This window comes from Sebastes umbrosus, chromosome 21 (assembly GCF_015220745.1).
Source record: "Sebastes umbrosus isolate fSebUmb1 chromosome 21, fSebUmb1.pri, whole genome shotgun sequence".
NCBI lineage: Eukaryota > Metazoa > Chordata > Actinopteri > Perciformes > Sebastidae > Sebastes > Sebastes umbrosus.
The window spans coordinates 12,920,700-12,948,261 of NC_051289.1; the positions used below are offsets into that span (position 1 = coordinate 12,920,700).

General features: G+C 41.9%; 1 protein-coding gene across 1 annotated transcript in view; it reads right to left on the minus strand.

Moving 5' to 3' along the window:
- Nucleotides 1–27,562, minus strand: part of jph1a (junctophilin 1a) — a 40,540-nt gene that overhangs the window by 9,904 nt on the left and 3,074 nt on the right. Inside the window, 2 exon segments of the mRNA XM_037756833.1 lie at nt 3,921–4,039; nt 24,923–25,691. Coding sequence (XP_037612761.1) covers nt 3,921–4,039; nt 24,923–25,691 — 888 coding nt within the window.

The following is a 27,562-nucleotide window of genomic DNA, read 5'->3' on the forward strand; positions in this document are numbered from 1 at the left end:
TGCCGCCCCCTCCTGCCAACGCTCTACCCCCCCGGCTGAAGGAAGGGACAGCTGCTCTGCGTCAGCCCTGGAGAGGGGCGAGCGGCGGGCCGAGCTCCTCTCAGTGCATAAGGATTTCAGCTATGTCTCCAATAGACCCCAGCGGGCACACATCGGCACCGAATATAGCCCAATTAACGTCACGAAACAGACCACGCCTAGCTAACCCCTCCTGGGCGCTGTGTGCGAACCAATCATAAAGGTCAGGGTCCTATTCCCTGTGACCCTCTCTTCCCTTTTGAAGTACACACTCCACAATCTGGGTGATAATCTGCTATGAGTCTGAAATGCCAATTACAAACAACAAGGGGTTTAGGCCCCTGGTTGTTACCCTGGAGGACTTATTAGAAGCTGTGGGATGGGGGTAAGTGAGAATATTTCCACTGTAGACGTAGACATTGAGGAAGCAAAGCAGATTAGTTTGGGAAAGTCACACAAGTTCCGTCTAATGGTACTCCGATTGTGTGGTTTTGTCTCATTAATAGGGAAACTGTTTACACTCAAACATGACATAACCTGTCAAAAGACAAACCCGCAGCAAACCTAAAAGTAGGCCATTCAAGATTCCCCAAACTGCTCTTATATTCTAATTTATATAATAACTTATAAAGACTTTCATGATCTAGTAATGCTTTTTTTTGGAGGTGCCTGTCTGGCATTCAGCTGGGCTTACCAGACACGCTTACGTAATCAAACGTTTAAAACGCTGCGGCTCAGATGTCGCCCCACGCTGCACATTATTATGACATCGCCCGCTTTCTCATTCATGATCTGACTTATAAGGCAAGGACACTCTCCGCGGCAGACTTGTGAACACAGAGATCACCCCGGCCTTGCCAAGCATGATCGCCGTTTTCCACAACACAACACAACAGAACACAACACGCAGGATGTCTCTGGCCCCTGGGCTTGCCATTTCTGCGGCTTAGTGGGGGGACATGCTTGAATGGGTCCCATTGTCAATCTATGTGTCACCCACTATTTTGTGGTGGCTTTTGGCAAGTGCCCAAGGTCGGCTAGCTCATAGGCCTAAATATATTACAAACAGTGAAAGAGGCAAGGCTATAGATCTTACACTGTAAATAAAAATAAACAAAAAAAGGTGTGACATGGCACCTCTGTCACTTCCATCCATCCAAATTATGGCTATAGAACAATGTCAAATTATTTCAATGTATGATTTTTAGGGCTGTCAATCGATTAAAATTTTTAATCGTGATTAATCGCATTATTTTCCATAGTTAATAGCGAGTAATCGCAAATTAATCACAAATTTTGTATCTGTTCAAAATGTACCTTAAAGGGAGATTTGACAAGTATTTAATAATGTTATCAACATGGGAGTGGGCAAATTTGATTATGTTATGCAAATGTATGTATATAGGTATTATTGGAAAACAATTAACAACACAAAACTATGACAAATATTGTCCAGAAACCCTCACAGGTACTGCATTTAGTATAAAAAAATGCTCAAATCAGAACATGGCAAACTGCAGCCCAACAGGCAACAACAGCTGTCAGTGAGTCAGTGTGCTGACTTGACCATGACTTGCCCCAAACATGCCGCAAGCATGTGATTATCATAAAGTGGGCATGTCTGTAAAGGGGTCACATATCTTGAGGTCAGAGGTCAAGGGACCTCTTTGAAAGTGGTCATGCCAATTTTTCCTTGCCAAAATTTAGTGTAAGTTTATAGCATTATTTAGCCTCCTTTGCAACAAGCTAGTATGACATGGTTGATACCCATGGATTCCTTAAGTTTTTTTAGTTTCATATGATGCCAGTATCTTCACTATACCTTTAAAACTGAGCCCGCTACAACCTAAAAATTGCAAGTTGCATTAATGCGTTAAAGAAATTAGTGGCCTTAAAACAAATTTGTGTTAACGCATTAGTATTGTGTTAACTTTGACAGCCCTAATGATTTTGCTTTTTTGAAATTCTTCTTAAACTTATAACCAAATACTGGCTTATCTAAAAAATACAGGAATAAAAAGGGAAAAAATAAGGTAACATTAAAAAACTCAATTTGGATTCACGTTTTTATGATGTTGCCTTCTTCGTGCGTTTGTGTCCCACCTCTGACCCCATCTCTTCGACCAAAAAGGATTTGTCCCCCTCACTATTTGGGTAGTATTATATGTCCTTGTAAAACTCGGCTTACCTTGTAAATGAACTAAACAGAGTTGAGTTGACACCCTACCCTGTGAGCTGCTGTATAGTATGGCAGTGTGCCTGTTAAACCTCCAAGCAGAGGAAAGATGAGATCTACTTGGTATTGGGAGCATTGGGTTTCCTTGACCTCCGTGCACATACTGTACCTGTAAGACATCTCCACTAAAGCACATGTCTGATATGATCTGCAAAACTAAAAGAACAGAAAACATTTTGTCTTTCTCACTTTTTTTTGGCAGAGTTTACAGCTGCAAATTTTAGCTAGTATCTCCGAGCTGTTACAAAAGGCCTTTGAGAGCAAGGACGACGAGGCTTCCTTCCAGAATACAGTACGCTGCTCCAAGCCGCACATACACAGGCCCCCTTTGTGGTGTTGGAAGTCATCCTCAATACCTCTCTAGTCTTCGATTACAGCCCTGGAACAGCAAACCCTATGCTTTTTGTGCACCCACAACAAGCTCATTACCGACTCAAACGCAGCCTGTGTAAACAACTCTAAAACTGTGCAAACATCATTATTCATACAAAGTGCCCAACCTCTTAGCAGTTACCCAATTCCTAAAAACATGGTTTGAATGGACAAATTGGTTGCTCGAGGAGGGTGTAGCTAAAAAACAGGGATGGTGGAGGTGAGGTTGGGGTTTCAGGATAGCTTGGCTGGGTAAATGTCCAACTGACGGGGTTGAACCGCTCATGTGTTAAAGGGTCACTTCGGTATTTTTCAACCTGGACCTTATTTCCCATGTTTTTGTCTAACTGATTAATAGCAACAACAATTTCTGAAATTGGTCCAGTATTGAGGGAGAGCGCTGTACATGACAGCTGCTCACTGGATGCAACATGGTGCTATTAGGGCAAGCTGGTGCCGTTGTTTATGTCCACTAAAAGTGCTTGTTTTTGCCATGACCGGCTCTGATTGTTATTATAATTGCCTGACGTTATGGAAAGAGTCTCGTTCTGAAATCTTGCCGGGTGAATAGTGGAATACATCCACGGTGGAAAGTGCGTTGTGGTGGAGTAGGATTCAGATTCAGATTTCACAAGGTGACTTCTCCTTGAGCGGGACTTGGACACAATAACAAACAGACCGGATCAAGCGAAAGGTATGAAAAAGGTTTTATTTCTCTGTTGTCTGTCACTTATAATAACAATTTGAGCCTGTCAGTGGCAAAAACATGCACTTTTAGTGAACGTAACGTTATATTGACGCTGCTCACTTGCCCTCACAGCTCATTACAGCGTTATCCCTCAATACTGTACCAATTTCAGAAATTTTTGTTCCCATTTGTCACTTAGACACAAAAACCTAGGGAATAGGGTCCAGGTGGAAACATACTTAAGTTACCCTTTAAAGCCCCGATCCAGGCTTCTGTGACAATCTTAGCAAGGACTGAAACTCTATCTCTGGGTCGGTCATGTGTTGTCTAAAATGTCTGAAAAAATAGTTTGCATGTCAGCCAAAGGTTTATGGAAATTTAGCCGCTTGAAATATAGTCAAAATATCGTATTTCATCACACTTCTGACCTCCCTGACCCCTCAGTGCACCTGCAGTCCTTCATCAGTCAGTCATTCAGGCAGTGGGAAAGTATCTAGAGAAACTTAAGACATGTATCCCCGCTAAGACTGTGTGATGACCACACAGAGAACACACTTTAAAATATCAGACGTGTGTTATGTATGAATGCTTGTTGTTAAGGGTTACCTGGTTGGTAGAAGTTGGGGGAGAGCTCCCTAGCAACCGCCCTGGCAATTTCTGAGTCGTGCACAGCAGAGATGGCAGCCTGGTCTGCAGCCTCGCTTTTTGTCCTGGCATGGGCCGTTCTGGAAAAAAACACAAAACAGAGACAATATTAGAGTAACTCTGGTAACTCTACATAGAAACATACACAAACAAACAAACATTTTACAGGTCTGTGTGACTGTGTCTGCATGCTACTGTCATCCATGACACTTACATCATCATAAGCTTCCCTTTACTATCTTTTTCTCTTTCTTGCTCCTCCTCTCTGACCTTCCTTCCCCCCCTCTTTCTCCTCATCTTTGAGCTGTATCACTCAGCCTGTCCCCTCTTGGGGATAACATAACACCTCCCTCCCTCGTGCTTCTATCTCAAATCCAAATCCTGATTTTCCAAATGGAGCGCAGCCACATCCAAGCAAGACCTTAATCCAGTCTGGAGCACTGCACTGCTGCTGGACCACACGGGAGCAGTGCCCAGCACGCACGCACGCACAAACGCTCGCACACGCACACACATATAACATATATCATATCATATTACATCATATCGTATTGTATATCATATCATATTATGTATTGAATCGTATGGTATATCGTATGGTATATCGTATGGTATATCGTATGGTATGGTATATCCTACCGTATATCATATTGTATCATATATCATAGTATCATGTATTGTATCGTATATTGTATCATATATCGTATCATATCATATCATATCATATCATATCATATCGTATATTGTATCATATCATATTGTGTATAAACAGCAGGTGGCTTAGGTTTGAATCCCATGCCAGTCAGCAGCAAACATATCCTGACTGAGGTGACTGATTAGGTATAAAGCTAATTAAATTAATAACTACAAATACAAATTCTACAAAATTTCAAAAATCTTGGGAACCCTAGGGAAGGTGTTTTCAACCCTACTCTATAAACATCCATCTACAGTGAGCCTTAAAAAAAAAAAGACACTGTAATGAAAACAATATGTAGCAGTGCATTAACACCAGTATGAGAAAAGCCTGCATCCACATCTACTACTACACTACGCTGATGCTCAAAAACCAAAAGGCAGAAGAGTAATACGTTCTGGAATCAATGTGAGCTTAGCATTAGCACTGAGAGGTATTATAGGAGCATACCATGGTGAGACAGACAGAGGCCCGGGGGTGACCTGCTTAACAAATCCCTTGAAAACTCCACCGAAAGATACCGTACAAGTAAACACGCTCGTGCGCATGCAAAGAGAGGACATACGCACTAGTGGTAAAAAATGATAACCACTGCTACCACCAGGCTCCCTTTAAAAAAGACCTAATTATGCAACAATATGAAATGCATAAAGCCCAGAGGATAAGTCATTTACTGCATGAACAGCAAGTGGAACTCTTACACGATACATGACAATGCAACATGGGATGCAAGGATCCAGATGGGCTGTCCAAGTATCACTGTAAGTATTGACAGCTGTGCCTTGTGCCCTGCTTAACCCCACTCATCCATCTTCCTCTCCCTCTTTCTTTCACCATGCATTCCCTTCTCTCTTTCAATCAATGCTCCTGTTTTTTTTTTTTCGATCCTTCTTCATCCGTCTATTGACGCTGCATCCCCTCATCCTCATTCCTCCGCCTCCCTCCCTCCCTCCCTCTGTCTTTCTGTTGAAGTGACCCCAACGGACAGATGTCTCTATTTCCGAGTACTTCACTGCCCTTGGACTTTGGGCTGTCCTGTTTTGGACGCGCTGGGACAGTGAGACATTAAAATGCATGAGGAGCCATATGCTGACGGGAAAGAGACGGACCGTTTCCTCTCCAGAAATAAGACACTGCATCACCCGAAGACAAAAGGACACACTCAAGCTGTGTTCTGGAAAACACTGGCCAGCTGCAGACGAAAATAAGATTTAAGAAATTATAATATATCACACAGTGCTTTGCTTCTTCTTGCCATGAGTTATTACAAACACATGGCAATGTCACCGGTGTGGCTAAAAGCAGCTTTATGTTCTTACTTAAGAGCACTTGCCTGTTAAAACCCGACATTCCAGTTACATCACACCACTGACATGCATACCATAGACATCCACTTGTCACACATGCTACCACAAGGACATATTCTATTTCTGAAATGTGTGAAATGTGCAGGCGAATGAAAGGAGGCATGTATGCGTCTGAATATATACAGTGTCCCCGTGACATATCCTAAGAATATTAACAGTTCCCTTTAGGTATAGAGTTGGCATAAAGTCACAGGCAGACACAGTTCCCTTTAGGTAAAGTGGGCATAAAGTCACGGGCCGACGCAGGAAGCGATGCAGACCGTTCACAGACAGGATGTCTGGTGGTGGGAGGTGACAGGCAGAGAACGATGGGAGTAGAGGTGTGATAGAGCAGTGGAACAAGAGTGAAATGAAAGGCGAGAAAACATGGGCATGTGGAGCGCAGAGACGAAAGGGCTGGTTGGTTTTCTTCCAGGCAGGCAGCGGAAAAATGTCATCTTATACACACATACTTTTAATCACTCTAGCAAGCGATACCAGCACAATTCCACAATGCATGGACTGTTAAACCTGCAATGAGTTCTTTTTTTGTCCACTTGGGGGCATCGCAACAAGCTGTAAGTCCAATTTAGTTCAGTATTCACTATTTAGCTCTTCAGCTGCAATTTCTGCTCCAGTCTTTTCAAAATAAACTTTGGTTTAGGTTTAGACAACAAAACTACTTGGTTAGGTTTCGGAAAAGATTGTGGTTTGGGTTAAAATAACTTGGAACACTGGTCTCCTGGGCGAATGTCAGGTGTTTTTTGACCCACTGTCCACCCCGACCACCTCTCTACACGGTCTTTGTCGCTCTTTTATAATTCCTGGTTCATAATTACATGGATTACATACAAATTGATTTTTTGGGATATATACGAATTCCAGTAAATTACTTTTTGTAGGTATACCTATTAACGGTGAATGAGAACAGCCTGTCACCAGCTAGTTGTTAACTTTACCTGTCAGCCATTTAGTGCTGGGCAGGTAGCGTACAGTGAGTTTATTAGAGCTTTTTTACAAACAACAGCTGCCACAAGTGGTTAAAAGCGTTGCAGATGAGAGCTCTGAGAGTGAATCAAAACAGTTGTGGCTGTAAAACCAAAACAATGAGCTGAAAGATGATAAAATGCTTCGTATAGGTGAGGGAAATTGCAGAGTGAGGGGATAATTCTCCCTGGATCGGTCACTACGAGCAACCCCCTTCACATTACACATAATCATTTGACCTATTGTTAATGTAAAAATCTTGTTTTTAGCAGCATTAATATGCATTACCGTATATGCGTCAGTGGCTTGTAATGCCCATCGACAATGTGCAGCAGCACGCATGAACACATTTTTCAGACCAAATTATATAAAACATTGTCACACATTCAAGGCAAAAAAAAAGTCTGGGTAAACAACGATATGCAAGCTCACGATTGACCTTTGAAAAAGTTTTAAGTTCTATAACTCGTCAGACAGTCTGCAGCCTCTCTACTTGAAGCCGCTCTGCCTCTGAATATAAAGCAACACCTGTTCATGTCTAGTTTTGGGCTCTGCAGGCGCTCCTGTCTGGTTGGGGATGGGTCCAAGCAAATCAAAGTATTTGAATCCATAAATGCACCTGCTGGCACAAATGCAAATATCAAGCAAACACACACACACACAACCGTTTGTAGAAATTTGGACAAAGTGTAGAAAGGAGCAAAGACTTTGAAGCAATTCCTTTTTGGACTGAAGCCCCCGCTTGAGAGATGATATTGATGAAGGCCCGGTGAGATCCATGGTTGTTTCATTACTGTGACAAATGAATTGTGTGAAAAGTGTTGAGTCAGTTTGGCAGTCGGTGTGGCGCCTTTCTCTCTGTGGAATGTGTGTGTGTGTGTTTGAGATAGAGGATGAAGGTGGGAAAAACAAAGAGAGTGAAAAGTAAAAACAGAGACTGAGAAAAAGGTATGGAAATGGTAAAGAGGGACAGACAGAACTGGAGAGAGAGAGAGAGAGAGACCCTCTAAAGACTCCCGGGCATTTAGAACTGCTGAGTTATGCATCTCAGCTCCTCTAATTTTACTGTAGGGTTAAATTTCAAACCCCAGCTCCCACGATGCAGCACGGTGCATCCTCCTTTAAGGTTTTCGTACCCCGGCCTGTGTGTATCTGTATTATGTGACTGTTGTGTATGTGTATGTCGTGTGAAGCTTCAGTCAATCATTCCCCAGGCTATGTCCTATTTGAGGAATCTCCTTCACATATGCTGACACAGTTCTGCACCCCGTTCGTCTCTTGGTCCCCCCTTTTGCTCCTTCCAATAACGCCACCCCTCCCCTTTCTCTTCCCCTCATCTTCCTTCTCTCCATCGCAGTCTCATCTCCCCCCTCCCCGCCAAGCTTGGCGTCCAAGCTTGGTAACTGGAATGCTGACTGGTACGGTATATAATAAGATAGAAGATTAGTCTTGACCTCGCCCGTGGTAAACGTCAGCACTCAACAATCTTACTTAAAAACTCCATCACTCTCTTTCATCGCCCACGATCCGGGAGAAAACGGCTACGATAAAGCAACACTGTTAAGAATTTCCCAGTAAAATAACAGTAAAGAACTTGCAGCAGGGTTGCCTTTATGTAACTGTAAAATTAACATTATTATACTGTCGCTGAAATTTACAGCTTTGTACTGTTAATGAAAAATACAGTTTGAATTGGTTGTTTTTTATTAATTTCACAGTATTTTACAGTTAATTTACTGTTTAAAGATACATTATATAGCTGTTTTTCACCTTTCTTTTATATTATCTTACTGATTTGTTTTAATGCACTATTTAGATTGCATTATTTTTTGCCTAGATGAATAGACTTAGCAGGTTACAGACATAGGAATAGTCTCAATAAATACAATTAAAGGCACTATGAGCGCAATTTAACAGGTTTTCTTTTGTATTAACAGTAAAACACTGTTTTTAGCAATAACAGGTTAATACTGTTGAAATCCTGCTGTACATTAAAAGCAATTGTTTACAGTGAAGAGTCATATTTCGAGACCATTTGTTGGGCAGTGCTGCTCCTGCTCTGCTCATGAAAGGATATCATACATCAACAGAAATGACTGCCCCTGTATCTTACCCAAACAGTCCCCAGGTCCAAAAGAGCAGCACAGAACATGACAGAAAGTCTGCACAAATTAGCACTTAGTTTGCCCTGCACATATCTCTTCTATCCGTGCATGCCCGCTATTGAATCCCCGGCTGGTGCTAATTCAGGATTACTCGAGCATGACTAACATCATTAGTGGTTAGCTAAAAAACGACTCTGAAATTATTCAGGAATTATTCCTGGGTTGAGGTCTTGGCTCACATTACCAGGGGCTGCAGTGCAGGGGGACAATGGTTACAGCAAATGAGGCTTTAAATGGGAGACGGAGTGGCTGTTATTATGAGATAAACTAACTTTATCCTGAAGAGAGAGCTGCGGTGCTGTATAATGAGAATATTTGGGCATGGCTAGGTACTGTTTAGATCTCAGGACATCCTGGTGGTTTGGCAGGCTGGGGCTCTGGGCACATATTCCCCTTCTTTCTCCTTTCTAGCCTTTTCAGTAGAGATATGCCCAAAATAGAAAAGCAGCATCTAAAGATCAATTAGGCTTATTGAATTTTCTCCAGTCTTATGACTGGCCGAACAGGAAAATATGCTTTCTGAATAAGGAATCTAAATGTTTTTCTGGCAAGGTTTGTTCACTGCAGCAGCAGCAAAAAAACCCCCCAAAAAAAACAGGTACTTGAATAATGTACATGGTGCAACAATATGAAAAAACACTTGCAAGGGTGAAAGCAAGAGGCAGGGCGCAGGGAAATGGAACATTGAGCGGGGATTTAACAAGAATCAACTTCCCAGTGTGAACACTTAAATAGTCCTCAGTTGTAAAATTCACTAATAACCGAATCCAGAGTTATTTTCCTCGGCATAATGAACGTACATCAGACCCACGGGACTGTGCCCGACTGCACACTTATATGACACATTCTGCTAGCTGTATGCCGCTGTAATAATGGATATATTGGTTGTAATTAATCACTTTTTTATCTTATAATACACCTTTGGGCTGCATTCTGTAAGCCTGTACCACGGTAGATGTATTAAAGTCTCTGTTCCCAAACAACCGGCTATCGGCCAGTAGCTAGTAGTGCTAGTAGCATGACATAAACACAATTTAATGTAGTTGTAGGCTATTTTCTAACCTGCAGGACAAAAGCACAGGACACATCCTCATATACTGTACATCCATGGTCTGTTATACATCGATTTTGGAAGTCTTTGACGTGAAAGAGTTTGAGATTGTGCTCAAAATCTGTGTGCTGGATTTTTCTAACTTCCGTTTATGTCCATCGCTCACTTTATGCTCCTCTAGAAACGGCTGGGCAAAAAAGTTTAATAAAAAAATAAGTAAGTAAGTAAAAAAGTTACAATAGTATGCATATTTATAATATTTTTATTGTTCAACACAGGCCATTTTGGTAGATACATTAAATATATGACAATGGAAGAGAAATAATGTTTTACTTTGTACGGCACTTTGTAGGTGGACGTTTCACTGGCGTCCTTGCAACAGTGGCTTTCAGTCCAAAATGGCAGAGTTCTGCTGCTGCGTGCTGATGTTGCAATGGAACGACCAATTAGCGTTCATTTCTTATCAATATTAGTTCTTTGGAACCAGACTAGTTTCCCCCTGAATCCAGTCTTTCTAAGCGAGGCTAATAATCTTTTGGCTAAGATAACTGTCTCCTGGCTCTAGCTTCATATTTAGAGCACAGAGATGAGAGTGGTATCAGTCTGAAAGCAAAAACGGTGAGTGTATTTCCCAAAATGTCAAGCTATTCTTTTAAAAGGTCCAGTGTGTAGGATCTGGCGGTATCTAGCAGTGAGGTGAGGAGATAGCAACCAACTGAAGCCTCTCCAGTGTGTTGGAGAGCTACAGTGGCCGACGCGAAAACGCAAATGGCCCTCTATAGAGCCATTTGGAGCAGAGCCAGTGTATAAAGTGTGTGTGTACGTGGAAGTGAGTGGTGAAGCAAGAGAGAGAGAGCGGTGGCGATGACGGGAGCAAGTTACGTTATCGACTCTGGCCCAAGCAGGAAAAGTTAACAGAGTTTGGTTTGTCCGTTCTGGGCTACTGTCCGTTCTGGTGCAACATGGCAGACTTATTATCAAGTGATTATACACTAAAGTAATGCAGCGAATTAGTTTCGTTTTCACAAATTTGTGAACTATAATATAATTTAATGCCAAGGAGTATTTTTTTTATCTGTACCTTCATGATTTAAAGATTCAGAATCCATTTTTATTTACCCCCAAATAACAGTGTTTGCTCATGATACAAAGGATTAACTGCAGGTAGAGACAGATTGAAATTCAGCTCCATAAACAGACTTCATTTCTGGGAAGAAGAATGAAAAGAATCCATTTTGATTAAACAGGAAAAAAATCCCCCAAAACTCTACTGACATTTTTGGCTGTGGATTACAAAGAGACCTAATCTTTTCCCACTGGTGTTCTCTACTCAGGAGCTCTGCACTGAACCCTCCACTGAGACTCCACCTGGACTCCATCCAAAAACACTGTTACAGGTATGTGTGTGTGTGTGTATGCCTTTGCATCAGTGTATGAAAGTGTATAGTGCTTCTCAGAAACTACTGTGAACATGCGAATAGCCTACTGTATTGTAATAAATACTGTGCACGTGTTTGTGTGGTACATGTTTAGAGCTCTGTTATGTTTGAAGGTCTGATACGCTCTCCTCTGACTGCTGATGCGAGCCCTCGTTGGCGCGTTGAGAGAGTGACACAGAATCCCTTGCTGAGATGATCCCTCTGGTTTTGGTGAAGGGCAATGGCAGGGGTTCAGACCTCAGCCCTGTGCTCTTTGTGTCAACACTGCCAGTGAAACATGGCCACAGCTGATACAGCTAATGACACAAAGGGAGAGGGGGGTTGGGGGGGGGTGATGGTGGCTGAACCATACACTGCAGGAAAACAGGGCTGTAGTATCCGTGACGTTTTGAAGCTTGGATTTGATTTTTACTGTCGCTTTAAGGCAGACAATTTTTGAGGAGGGATGAGGAAACAACTATTAAAGCTGAGACACCTGTCAATCAAGCCAACACAGCCTCAAATAGACCCTTTTTTTAAAGCCTTTATATTGTCCACACAAAACTCATTTTTAAAATCACTAACAAGAAACATATCGGAGACATGAATGTAAAAATGAATGGACACCTAACTACAAATGGAAAAAAAAAAATAAAGGACACTTAAATACAATGTTAAAGGAGCTGCATCTTAAAGCACCTGAGCTGAGTTCACCTTGCATGCTCCTAGATCTAGATTATTATATACAGTGGATGTAACTGACATGTAACTCATATAAGAAATTGGCAATTATTATAATTGTTGGCAATTAAGATCACTGAGTATAGTGTAGTTCACTGCAGTGCACAACATCACTATATACAACATCTACTGGTGAAAGGATAAGGTCTTTGTGGATTAATAGTAGGCTTGCAACTATTATTTAAATTTATTGATAATTTCTCTGATTTATCGCATAATTGTTTCGTCAAATCTGTATTAAGCGGATCGGGCTAAATAACCCATCCACATAAAAAAACAGTTTCTTTGTGAATGTCATTATGAAATTGACTGTCTCCGCTACACTCGTTGAGTCATGGCGAGTTTCAGTTTTTAGCACTGACCTTATGTTACACCATGTGAACGATTACGATTTGCTATCGGGAGAAAACAGTCGGATCGGTGCATCCCTATAAAATTTACCACAATTCCCCTGAGCTAAAGATATTCAATTTAAAATGACAACACGCAGAGAGCAATATTTGGTATTTTTTTAGGGCTGTCGAAGTTAACGCAAATTTATTTTCACGCCACTAATTTCTTTAACACGTTAACGCAACCGATCTTTCGGAGGTTTTTACTGGGCTCAGTTTTAAAGCAAGAGTGAAGATAGCTTGTCGCGAAGGAGGCTAAATAACGCTCCAAACTTGCGCTAAATTTTGGCGAGGAAAAACTGGCATGGCTATTTTCAAAGCGGTCCCTTGACCTGAAAATGGGTTCTATGGGTACCCACGAGTCTTCACCTTTACAGACATGCCCACTTAATGATAATCACATGCAGTTTGGGGCAAGTCATAGTCAAGTCAGCACACTGACACACTGACAGCTGTTGTTGCCTGTTGGGCTGCAGCATATTTCTTATTCTAAATGCAGTACCTGTGAGGGTTTCTGAACAATATTTGTCATTGTTTTGTGTTGTTAAGTGATTTCCAATAATAAATATATAGATACAAGCAAGCATATCTGCCCACTCCCATGCTGATAAGAGTATTAAATACTTGACAAATCTCCCTTTAAGGTACATTTTAAACTGATAAATTAATTAATAACAATTAATCCCGATTAAATATTTCAACTGATTGCCAGCCCTATTATTTTTGCTTGACTTAAACGATTAGGTGATTATCAAAATTGAGGTTAATTTTCAGTCGATTGCCTAATCAACACATTGACTCATTTTTTCAGCACTAAGATGAAATGGAGGAAAACACTATCCAAAAAAAAACATCACTGAAGTCTGAATCTCAAGACTGGTTCTCCAGGTTTTGTGTTTCTGTCAGGCAGCATCTGCCTGTTTTCACACTGACAAGCTGCAGCACACACACTGTACCCACACACACAGACACACACACACACACAGGGCTCTACCGATGCAAATCAAGACATGTTGTCAGATGACGTTACACAACATATACAAAATGCAAACACGCATACATGCAAAAGCTTCTGACCTACACCTTAGAAAAATGAGCTACCTTTCATTTCAATGATTTACTCACACACACATACATCAAATCTGCATGAGAAGTTGAAAAGGACCATTAGTGAGACGTGCCATAATGAGCCCCACTGGGAATCAGTGTGAATAAAGGACACCCTGAGGTGACTTCATAGTGTTGTATCTACAGTCCATAAATCTTTTGTAAAATCTCCGACTGGAACCAGACACGTCGTTCAAGCCTTACAGGATGAATAAACACAATGTTAAACGAACGACGCCTCTTCACTCCACTACTTCATAAAGAAAATCAACAAATGGCTGACAACGATGATGACGGCGGTGAGGCAGTAACCACGGCAACCACCGGAGACACTTGAGCAAGCTGTCCAACCAGGCATCTGGCCTGTATTAATGAATTTGCAAATGAACAAACCCACACTACAGCCTATACTGTATGGGTATAATCTTGCACATACACACATATAACACACGCTCAAAAGCGTCTTTTAAAATGTGATCAATTTAAGTGTGCTTTGGCGAAGTGAATACACTGTAAAAGGTTTACAACTTGGCTGAAAACAAAAAGAAACAGACTGACACACACATACAGCCGCTCCATGGTTGTGTCTCATTTAACTACGAGGCTCAACATCCGAAGCTGAACCTGCGCGAGTAAAGGTCACATCGCCTGGTAACCACTTGAGCTTAAGGAATAGTTTTAATTATGGTCTGTGCTCTCTTCCTCCAATCTCCTGCCACTATTCACCCCAGTGTCTGCGCACATACACACACACACAGTCATCAATTTCCTCTTCTGTGCAAAGCCAAAAGGAGCATTAGCATCAGGCTGTCCACAACTGAAAAAATTGTGATGCAATTGTCATACAACTTATCTTTTATGGCTATTTCATGAGCTAATGATAGTGACATAAAAAGCCAAATATGAAAAACATTTACACAATTATGTCTCACTATCATCGACTGCACCTGCTAACTATATATGTGTCATTACAATACTATAATCTAGTGGATTATTGTGAAACGGTGACAGTGATAGATGAAATGTCCTCATTGCATAACCGTGTTTACAGCAAAACAGATCCTAAAGAAAATGCATCCCGGACACACATACGGCGTCGTGATTACAAGAGCGGTCGCATGACACACGAGGGGATTCAGCGTGGAAAAGCAATACTCGGACTCAACAAGAGAAGTGATAATTCCATAATCCAATCCGTGAACATCTGGAGTGAAAGCGGTCTAGCTAGCCAATCAGAGTGGCTGAACAGATTTAGTGGGGCACACATTAGTATCCAGAGAGGTCAAAGACACACGGCTGCGGGAGCATAGCAGGTACAAAAATACAATTTAAGAGTTGCTTCAGGCGACACAAACTGACATGACGGACTCACTTTGTGCCTCGGATAAGCAGATGGCAATTATTAGGGTTAAATCTATTGCTGCCACGATTCTTTATCTGTGCATTTTAAGACATTGCATGTGATATTTCATGTCTGTTTGGTATTAAAATAATGTAATGGTATAGGGTTGGATGATATGAGAATACAATACCAGTCATTCTTAGGTAGCTATCTGTTATTCCAGGCCATTGCCATCAGTATTCTGCATCGGTGAGCTGATTTTTGGCAGTGTTGACTGATAGGTTGGGCTGTCAATCGATTAAAATATTTAATTGTGATTAATCATATGATTGTGCATGATTAATCGCGATTAATAAATAAATAAATAAATGGAGATTTGTCAAGTATTTAATACTCTTAACAACATGGGAGTGGGCAAATATGCTTGCTTTATGCAAATGTATGTATATATTTATTATTGGAAATCAATTAAGAACACAAAACAATGACACATTATTGTCCAGAAACCCTCACAAGTACTTTATTTAGCATACAAAATATGCTCAAATCATAACATGGCAAACTCCAGCCTAACAGGCAACAACAGCTGTTAGTGTGCTGACTTGACTATGACTTGACCCCTTAAACTGCATGTGATTATCATAAAGTGGGCATGTCTGTAAAGGGGAGACTCGTCGGTAGCCATAAAATCCATTTTCATTCACATATCTTGAGGTCAGAGGTCAAGGGAGCCCTTTGAAAATGGCCATGACAGTTTTGCCTCGCCAAAATTTAGCGTAACTTCGTAGCGTTATTTAACCTCCTTCTCGAAGAGCTAGTATGACATGGTTGGTACCAATGGATTTCTTAGGTTTTTATAGTTTCATATCGTCTCTCTTGCTTTAAAAATGAGCCTGGTACAACCTCCGGAAGATTGATTGCATTAAAGAAATTAGTGGCGTTAAAACAAATTTGCGTTATCACTCAGTTATTATTAACGTTGACAGCCCTAAAAATTACAAATACTGTGATGGAAGATGTCATTCATACATCAACCATCCCTATAATATATCCACAGGTCTAAATAGCAAACATCTTGACAGGCCACCAAAATAGAAAAACAGACAGTTAAGATGATATATAACATACAATAAAAGCTCTGCCTCTCCACTGCCTATCTATTTAAAGACATTGTCACAGTCACAGTCTGCATGCTGTGGACACTATTTTGAGGAGTTAACAGGTTTATTCCCTTCCAGTGATGGCTCCTCTGGAGCTCAGGTCGAGCATAGCAATAACCTACACTGAACTGACGGTTATTAAGGATCCCTTCCTACTATCGAGCTGCTGCACCTTTAGCAGAGCCCACAAGTCATTATAATGTAAATGTAAATCAATAGCTTTTATCTGGATTCACCTCATCAGTTGATTATTGTATTGACATACATATTGTACCAATATAAAATAACAGCTCTTGAACAGGTGCAAGATTTCACATTGAAACACTATTTGCTTGCACTCATTATTTCTGTATATCTCAAATCACAGTGTGTCTAATACAATATCTAACTCACTCCACAGACTCTGACTCTCATTAACCGCACAATTAACACAGAAGACAAGCAGATAATCATATTCACTGTTTGGTAATGGAGGGAGCACAGTCTTGTAGGAAATTCTTCATAAATTAAACGATTATAGAGGAAATGGAGGAGCGGGTAAACCATCTGCACAAGGAGCACTTTTACATTTTTAATGATTGCAGGTGAACCACTACATGAGTTAACCTCTATATAACAGCCTTGGACTCCACATGACTCCCCCCCCTCCCCTCCGCCCATCTGACTCATCCCACTCTTACTTACTTGAGAAGCTGCCGAAATATGTGCCATTCTCAGAGAGATTACAAGCCACGGCCACACAGTGTAATGGCATGTCGGTGAAACCCAATCCTATCACCGCTGCTATCGGCACGGCCCAGCGCTCCACTCACGTTTACACACACAGGCTACTCAACTCTACTCCCGCAGGAACAAAGCTGTCATACAGTGTAAGTCAGACAATTTACTCTATCCCAGCAGCCTTCATGTACACACACAGTAGATTTTTCACACTTTCTTTCCCTTATCAAACCTTCTTTTTTGGTGTAAACTTCTTTCTGCTGGACCTGCAGGCCGAGGATTGATTCCTGCCAAAATGTTCTCCTCTCAGGAATGGAGAGAAAATCGTTTTTTTTACTCTCACTCTGGAAACAACATATTCATTTTTCTTCTTTCTCCGACTTCTTCCTGCATCATAATGTCTATCAACAGCAGCAGCATCAGCTTTAGTCATATGTTCTAAGTGATGTAGCGTGTAGAATGACGAGTAAACCTTTACTAGACTGTAATACTACTATCTAATTAGTCACCTCCCTTCTTGTCTGGTATGTGCTGTGATTTGTAAAATCTTCTCTTGTGTGTTTTAAATTGTATTTGTGTTTTGAACTGTAAATTATTACAGGTAGGGCTGTGCAAAGACTAGGAGTCTACACCCATGCTGTTGGCTCAGTGAGGCTGTACTTAAGCCCAGTTGTGCTGTAAGCTAAATACTAACGGCAACGTATAGGAACCATGAATTTCATGGCAATGAAATATTTCCAGATATTTCATTCAGGACCAAAGTGGTGGAGAGACCAATAAAATGTATCATCCTAAAGCCATGCCGCAAATAAAGGCCAAAATAACAAACCAAGTTAAAGGTGCAATGTGTAAGATCTGGCCAGAATTGACTCGCGGTGCTGGGGTTTGCGCTGGTGGAATGAAGTTGCTACAGCTAACTGAAGGTCCATCTATCAGAGCCTTGTTTCTTCCACTTTGGATTTATTCCAATAAAGAAACTGTCAAAACGTACATGGATTGTACAGCCCCCGGTTAGTGGCACAGTAAACACAATATAAGCCAACGCCACACGTGAAGATTACAAGATATCAGTGGTATTTTGACCGTCTCTCAGAGTTTCAGCCGTTTGGTTGAATTTGATGTATTCTTGCCCCGCTGTTAGTTAGTAGTTGGCTTATTTTTTATAACTGATGACTGTAAATTTAGATTGTATGGACCTAGTAGTAGACGTGAAATGCAGACCCCTTTTTGTTCGGAGCATGTGGTCAGATCTTACGCATTGCACCTTTAATAAAGTTTTGGGTTTATGAATACGAAGAAGTTAGTCTATTGCATAACAGTGAAATCATTCATTACATACGAATATGAGATTTTATCATTGTTGTACATCATAAAACATATTAATATGAGAAAATAGCCCTTATAGCTCAGTCAGCGCAACATCAGCCTTTCCTTAAATCACCACTTCAACTCCTTCCCTGGTTCCATCTGCTGACATCTGTCGGGCTGCTAACTCTGATTTTCCATAACGATAACATGTTGAAGTACAGAATAAGATTACATTACACACTGTAATTTGATTTCACTGTGGGTCATTTGAAAACTGCTTGCCTAACTCATGATGCATGTGCCATTGCATCAGCTACATTATTTATAGCTCTTTCGTATGTACAAGCTGGCAATGACGCCGGCCATTAATGTCACTGATATAGATAATATGAGGCACATGAGGCCGGTTATTTCATGTGTGTGTGTGTGTGTGTGTGACCATTTGATTCTGTCAGCAATAACTGTTGTGTTACCTCACACCATCACATCGCCATAAATATGAGACATGTCGGGGGGATAAATATACTGTATGATGCGGCTTGCTTTACTCTGACTCGTGATTCACATGGCTGGCGGTCTTTCCAGCAGTTACAGTTACTGTACTCTCCGTGCCTCATTGCTACTGTATATTTTGTCACTTCATAAAGGGACATACTTTTGAAAGGTGTGTGGCGCCACTTTGTAACGACGCCGTACAAACACACGCACGCACAGACGGAGAAAAAATGAACCCTGTGCCCCTATTTGGAGCGGAAGAAGTCGTCCCCGTCGAGGAGAGCCGAGATGGCATCTTACGTGATATACTGTGGAGATGGGATTATTTTGTTTGCATGTCGAAACACAGGCTGATCTATAACTCTCTCCAAAAAGGGCAGGTGGTGAGAGGCTGAGGTCATCACACAGCAGGTGATAAATAAACACCCCTGGATACAAATGCACCACACACACACACACACACACACACCGCGCACACTTTCTCTGTTCTCTTGCCAAATGATAGCAACCGTATCTCACCTCTCACCTCCAAACACACAGCGTCTCCCATTCTCTTTAAATCTTTTACTCCCGCTTATGTGGACACACACTCTCTCTCTCACACACACACACACACACACACCGACAGACAGACATTCAGGAGAGATGATAGTGTGAGTGAGATGGCGGGATGCTATATCAGTGGTGGGGACGGGTATATATTCCTGGCTGGTGCTGATAAGCCAACTGATGCCTTGCCTTATTTAGTCAGTACTCACTGCTGACATGCTAGCAGAGTAGAACACACCACACGCACTCTCACTGTACGTGTTTGTCTTGTGCGTGTGTTATGTGTGTGTGTGTGTGTGTGTGTGTGTGTGTGAGAGGTGTTCCTGCGTGGAGAGAGGTGAGTTCTGATTAAGTGAATGCATATAGATAGTCTGTGTGTCTGTGAGTGTTCGTAAGTGTGTGTGTAAGAGGGTGGATGGATACACGTGCACCTAATGTTTTACTACTAATATGTACAGTCGGTAGCTTCCTATAAATATATAAACCACACATTACAACATTAACTATAAACTATAAAAGAGCAAAACTCTGATAATACCAGTGAGCAACCCCCAGGTCTGAAAAGTGAAGCTAATGCGGAAGTGCCTTAAACTTGCATTCTTTCTAATAGCCAGCAGGGGGCGACTCCTCTGGTTGCAAAAATAAGTCAGATTGTATAGAAGTTTATGAGAAAATGAGCCTACTTCTCTCTTGATTTATTACCTCAGTAAACATTGTAAACATGAGTTTATGGTCTCAATCGCTTTAGGGCGTGGCTACCTTGTAATTGACAGGGTCGCTACTACGGTGTTGTCCGGTCTGGGAGTTGTCTGTATTTTCATCTTAGAACTTTAACCCTTTCACGGTGTGTTTTAAGTTCATGAAAGTTAATTGTAACATTTTGGTCGCCTAAAAATGTCTCATTCAGTGTTTGGTTGTACTTAGCTCCATCTTCTTGTGTCACTTCTGCTTGCAAAAAATCAACATGGCGAAGGCCAAAATGCCGAACTTGAGGCTTCAAAACGGCACTGCACAATCCAATGGGTGACGTCACGGTGACTACGTCCTCTTCTTATAAACAGTCAATAGATAATACTGACAAATTCCCCAACTTTGTGATTCTGAAACATATTTGAAGGATTTGAAATTGTGTAATTACCTCTGTCACAGTAATTAGATATCTATGGTTATAATTACAGTTAGTTTACATCATAGCAAATTATAATTTACTGTATTAGTTGGATGTTATACTAAACATCCAAACACAAAGTGGTTGAGCTCTCTAAACATTTGGTACATGGACTTTTAACCATTTTGTGGACGTGAAAAAGTTCTGAATGAAGTCGCAAGTGCAGTAGAATTTATTAGAAGTACAAGAAACTTTCTTAACCAATATCCTATCAATCCTATTTGCAGATTTAAAGGAAATCTATTAATATGTGTGACAGAAGGACGGGGAAAACCGAGCCAAAAACAGCCCCGATGTGACGATGGTAAACACTCAGCACTCCCAAATATCATCAGTCTCAACATTTCGCTGATTGCAGCGAAAGAAAAAAATAAGCCTCATATAAATATCTTCCCCACTCCAGCGGACCTGCATATTAGGTGTTGGTTAACCTTTCACTAGAGCCTACAGAGAAAACATTGCTATCAAATGGACACACGCACACCCTCGGCTGCTAGGCACGGACTGGCTTACAGTGTGTGTTTGTTTTGGCATCCTTATCATTCTCAGCATTGTAGAGGTAGTGTGATTAATCAACTTAACGCAGAAGAAAAAGAAGCAGGAAGAAGAAACTAATATGCAATTTTGCAGCTTTGTAAGGTCATTTATAACACCACACACGGAGACTTCATTTTAAGACTTCTGCTTTTATGAGATAGCATGGCGAGTTTAGGTGTAACAAGGGCCATTACAGTAGATTACACAGTGTATATACACTGACACACCGCTGAGCCACCGGGAGACCGAGAGTGCTGATCTGTAACAAAAAGGCTTTGTGGGAGAAGCATCATGACACGGTAAACTGTTCAATGGCACTTATCTCAGTTCACAGGCCTCTCTCTCTCACACACACACACACACACACACACACACACACACACACACTGAACAGAGTGTGTGTAGAAGTCCATTTTACATAGATAAGGCTGACAACAGTGAATGGGGGTCACAGACACAGAACTCCACTCCACCTCAGCACACTAGCTCTCTATCGACTGGCTGATTACGAGCATGAGGTCATCAGCTCCACCCCAGAGGCTGATGGGATAGCTCTTCTGTACAGTAATTCGCAGGGGAGGGGCGGCCGTGCCCCCCTCTGCTGTGCCCTTTTTTTTTTCTTTTCATTTCTGTCCACTCCAGACTTCAAAACCTCTTGCTCAGCAAAGTCTCTGCATTGCATCCCCCCCCCCATCTTATCCAATCACCATTTATCCCCCTGGCTCCCTCACTTCAATCCATTTCTTCTACTAGCTCCGTCTCCCTCCCCTACATCTCCCCTCCCTGTGGATCCAAACGCTCCACATTCAAAGACTAGAGAGTCACGTGACTAGAAGTGGATCGATGCGAGTGCATCTTTCACCATGCACTGTATAATGAGACTTGCATAACCTGCTTACACACACACACACACACACACACACACACACACAACCGTCACAGTCTGCCATTCTGGCTGTTTGGAGCACAAATAGGAGAACGGAAGAGCTTGTTTTGAGATTCCCAGCAGCACATGATGGAGCGACACGTACCAGGCAGTAATTCGATCGCTTACTACAGTACAGGGGACCTTGTTTGCTGCCATAAACACTTTGTATCAGCTCGAATGCTTTTAACTGTTGCTGCTTTAACGCCATGCATCAGGTCATGTGTCTCCTTCTGCTGTAAACTGTTGCTCTCTAATGCTCAGCCAAAGAGGAGATCAGATGGCTCTTTCTTTCAGCACATTATCCATTTTCCTCTTTTCCTGTCACAACCTCGTCGGCCTTCGCTGACACGGACACACACTCATAATATCACGGGTCTTATCTGTGGAACAAACAGTATGCAGGAGTTTTTATATTAAGCATGTTAAATCCACCTTATGTAATCGTTATCTTATATCCTTGAAATCTGCAGAATAAAAGCGTTTCTTTTTTCTCCCAGCTCGCTGGAGAGGAGTTTTTATATTTTAAGAGAATGTCTGGATATTATAATAAAGCCTGCTATTCATAGAGTCTGCTATTACTGCATTGCTGTAAAAGGCTGGGTTCAGCCCCGGGTCAAAATACTCTTATTCATTGTTTCTGTTATATTGAGTGCGTGTATTTTATTTTAATCTATCAGTTAAAAAAAAGGACTGATAATCATTAAAAAATGTTGAAATAATGAGACCCATTATAAAAGATCAGAGCACAAAGTACTGATTTATTATTGTTTAGCTGGTCTGAACAGCAGACCAGAGTGACTCTAAAGATTGTCAGTTTGTAAGTTTGATGGTTGATCCACCACTTGGATGGACTGCCATGAATTTGGTGCTGATATTCATGGTGCGCAGAGGATGAATCCCATAGACTGTATATAAGAAGTGTACGTAGTCACCGTGACGTCACCCATTGGTTTGTGGACTGCCGTTTTCAATTCTCGAGTTTGGTATTTTGGCCGTTGTCATCTAAGCACAACCAAAATGTTCAATTAACCTTCATGAACTGAAAACACACTGTGAAAGTTCTAAGATGAAAACGCGGACAACTACTGGACCTGTCAAACACAAGGTAGCCACGCCCTAAAGCATACCATGCTTTATGGTCTATTTGACTCTAAATGGGACCATCATTTACTAAATGAACATCATGCTGTATTGAAGAAGACTTGAAACTAGCGATTGAGACCATAAACTCATGTTTACAATGTTTACTGAGGTAATAAATCAAGTGAGAAGAAGGCTCATTTTCTCATAGACTTCTATACAATCAGACTTCTTTTTGCAACCAGAGGAGTCGCCCCCTGCTGGTTATTAGAAGGAATGCAGGTTTAAGGCACTTCAGCATTGGCTTCACATCTCAAACCCGGAGGTTGTCCACTGATGAATCTCGGGTGATTTTCACTTATCCTGAGAAACATCTCAACATCTAATAGATGGATTTTCAAAACATTTATAGTTCCCAACAATGAATCATAATAACTTTGATGATCCTCTGTCATTGTCATGTCAACAACTATTGGTTGGATTGTCATGATTTGGTACATAAGTTCATGTTCCCAACAGGATGAATGGCAATAACTTAACATCTCATCCAGTGCCATCATCAGGTCAAATTAAATTTTTTCCAGTATTTTAGTTTATGACGTGATGTGTTTCGTGCTAATTAACAAATGTTAGCATGTTAACAAGCTAAACTAAAATGGTGAACATGGTAAATATTTTACCTGCTAAACATCCGCATGTTAGCATTGTCACTGTCAACACTGCTGACGTTAGCATTTAGCTCAATGTGCCTAAGTATAGCCTCGCAGAACAGCTGCCGAGGCTGTAAACTCTTAGTCTTCTATATAAAATGTAGGGAAGCAAAAAATCTGGAAGTTTGTGAAGCTGTGCTCAGCAGGATCAAATAATTGAAGTGATTAACTGATTAAAGTTAATTATAGTTCATTATGTTTCTAATTATTTGATTGACTGACTAATTGTTTCGGAACTACCATTGTTTGTGTGCGAATGTGTACGAGCTACCATTTTATTTGTGTCGAGTGTGTGTGAGACAGAAAACACAATGAACATGTCTTTGCTTTTGCGTATTGGAAACACAAGCATTTAGCTTGTGTTTCCATGTATGCAAATTCATGTGCACCTCTGGAGAGCAAGCAAAAAATGAAATCAAAACACGCGTGATTGCATGGAGACCTTTTCACAGCTTGTACGCATCCTCACAAGTCTTCAGTCTTAATGATTCCCTGATGCTCTGAAACCAGAGGATGTCAAAGCGATGCTGCGCACACTGAACTGTGTCCCAGTAGGAGGGCGGCTTTAAATGAAAAGGTCACATCTCATCCACCTGTTAAAGAGCAGATGCCACATCAGAGCGGTACTTGGCAGGGGGAGCAGGTATCGTTTATTGGGCACACGAGACGCACTTGGCGCCGGCGCAGGTATGGCTATACCGCTCACACACATGAACTGGCGGGCGCACAAATCTCTCTCTCTCTCTCTCACACACAAGATGCCTGACCCCTCTCCCTGGGAATGAAAGATATGGGCAGAGAATAGAAACAGAATCTTTTCCAGGGATGATCACATTGGCTACACAAAAGCCTTGATGATGTATAAAGGTCGGCGCTGGAGTCATGGGACTCCACTTACACAAGACTGAGCTGTCTGTCAGACCGGGAGACATTTGTCAACTGACTCTTCAATGGTGACTCCTGAGCATGTTCGCCCTGTCTTTTTTTGTGTTTACACAGTACACACCCACATGCACACACAGAAGCATGAATGAACACGTCACACACATATAAACACAGTACCTGGAAGCTGCTATTTCCACTTTACTCCTGGCGATGGCTGCAGCCCTCTGCGCCGCCTCCACGGCCCGATCGACTTTCTCTTTGGTTTTGGGGTTCTTAAGAGGAATCAACTGCTTCCTTATTCCACGCACCAGCACGTTATTTTTGTACTTCCCTTCCTCTCTGGTGCCATCTGGGAAAACTGTGCACCCGTAACCATGGCGCTTGTTGTTAAGCCACTCTCCCTCGTACTTCATCCCGTTGGATCTCTCCGAAACACCAAATCCATTGCGCTTGTCGTTCTTCCACTCGCCCATGTAAGTCTCGGTCGTGGTGGCGTCCACGTGGTCCTCCAGAGGTAGGTCCTCGTCTGGCAGCTCGCCGTCGCCGATGGATATGGTAGAGTTGGCGTCGCTGGAGCTGATGCGGCTCATGGCGGCGTCGCTGCGCGCAGAACTGCGCTTGCTGGAGATCGAGGTCCGAGAGTCAGACTTGCGCAGCTGCCGGAGGCTGCCGAAGAGCGAGCCCCGGCGGAACAGGCCCTTCTTCTTGCCGGTGACGACCTCGCTGTCCGAGTGGAAGTTGAGGACGAAGCCGCCGCGGCTGCCCGTCGGCGTGTCCGCTGGGGAAGAGAGGTCCTGGAGCACCGTGCCGTTGCTCTGCTCGGAGCGCAAGGAGGCCAGAGACGTGCGGAGAGGAGAGCGGATGACGGTGGCCATGCCATAGGGGACGCTCTGACGCACGCCGTAGCCATGTCGCATCCCACCCATCCACTGGCCTTGATAGGTACCTGAGGAGCCAGTAGACATGGGTCAGTGAATCACATTAGTCACAAATATCCTAGGTTCCTTGTCCCGAATACTATTTTTTTGGGCTTCGAAGTTTCGGTGAGAAATATTCGAAGGCATTCGAAGTTTCACGGCGAAGCAGGCTGACATGTTGTTCTGTCTGTCTGTCTCCATCTCCCCCGTTTCAGTGCCGCCGCCGCCGCACTACTGTACACACAGAAATATCCGTCTGGGAATAACTAATAATAATTCATGTTGGACATGAATAATGAATAATGTTGTGGGGTTATTCCTTATGTCATGAGCTACTTTGGGATTTATACTTTATCATTAGATACTTATATTAAAAAAAAAAAGAAAAAAGCATTTGAATACTGATTTGGAGGTTGATTACCATGGCAATGGTCGAAGCTTTGAAACATTTGGGTCAGCCCCGCTATCCTAGTGGTTCTCAACCTTTTTACCTCATGACTCCTTTAAATGACGCATTGTCTGCTTGTGACTTCTCGTCACATGTTGTATGAGTTGGAAGTAGTTCCACCAAAGAGTGAAGAGCTTTCCTTCTCAAATTGGTTCATGTGAATATTTTTTGTGGCCTAAAGAGTTTAAACTATCCAGTTTTTCACAAGAAGCAAGCAAAGATTAGAGAAAATGTTTGAAAGTATGTTTTGTCTTCTTTCCTGTCCTGTATGTAAATCATCTTGAAGCCCCTCGGGATCATCTTGCGACCCCTTGGATGGGCTCTGAACCCCACGTTGGGAGCCAAATTGGAAGAAAACAACGCAACATAGTATTGAAAAAGTCGTTTCAAAGCAAAGATGGCATGATATTCTAACATGATTTCTAATGTTATTCTAACACAATGTCTCTAATTTGAAATACTGTATTTACCAGGTAAATCTTTTTTTCTTTGTTTTGTTCAATAGCACTTTTTGGGCAAATTAAATTAGGCCTCACTCTCTGAGAAACCCTCTCTATTACCCATCAATTCCAAGAAGATACAGTTAGCATCGGCTGGTATGATAAAGAAGTGGTCTCATAATGATTATAAGAAGCAAAGCTGCTTGTGTGTACAGTCTGTTTGTCTCACCGGGCCCACGTCCAAAAAAGGGCTCTTCATCTTTTATCTAAATCAATTGAAATAGTGTTCAAGCTTAGAAAATGTCTGCAGTGTGGGATTTCCATAAACTATCAGAAAAAAAAGTGCTCCTCTAGATGAGTCCTTACGGGGAGTGTTTGCACCAACACTGATGATAACAGCAGATTATTTGAAGATATGTATGTCTGAATAGCTTAACCTATTTTGAGAATGCTTTTTAAGTCACACCAGGGTAACATTTACCTTCGCAGTTACAGAGAGTTTGGATTTATTTCGGTACTAGTGGTGGCAGAATCTGTTTCCTCTGCATTTTGCCGGCCACGTATTCTCTATATCAGCACTAAGTCCTTGAAACAGCATTACATATGGGAGCAGAGGCGCCTTGCTGTAGGGGGTGCGGAGTATGTCAGCTAATGAAATGTTTTCTCTCCTTCCCCTCAGATCTGGGACTGTGAGCATAACTAACTCAATCACAGAGATTTGATTAAGGTACTGATACCGAGGATCACTTGGGATGAATGTGAATCACTCAGCCAAGAGCCTATTTTCAGGCGGCCAATAACTCCCCCACTGACAGTAGGCACATTCGCCGCCATCCGTTTGTCTCTGACGACAGGGAATTGCTATGAGTCACATAATGAGAGGAATACTTCATTAATCCCATTTGGTGCTGCTGAGCCCACAATGAGCATGCGATGTCCTACTGTAGCTTCTTCAGAGCATCATATTACAATACTGATCCTAATGATAAGAATGTTAAACCGGCATAACGCT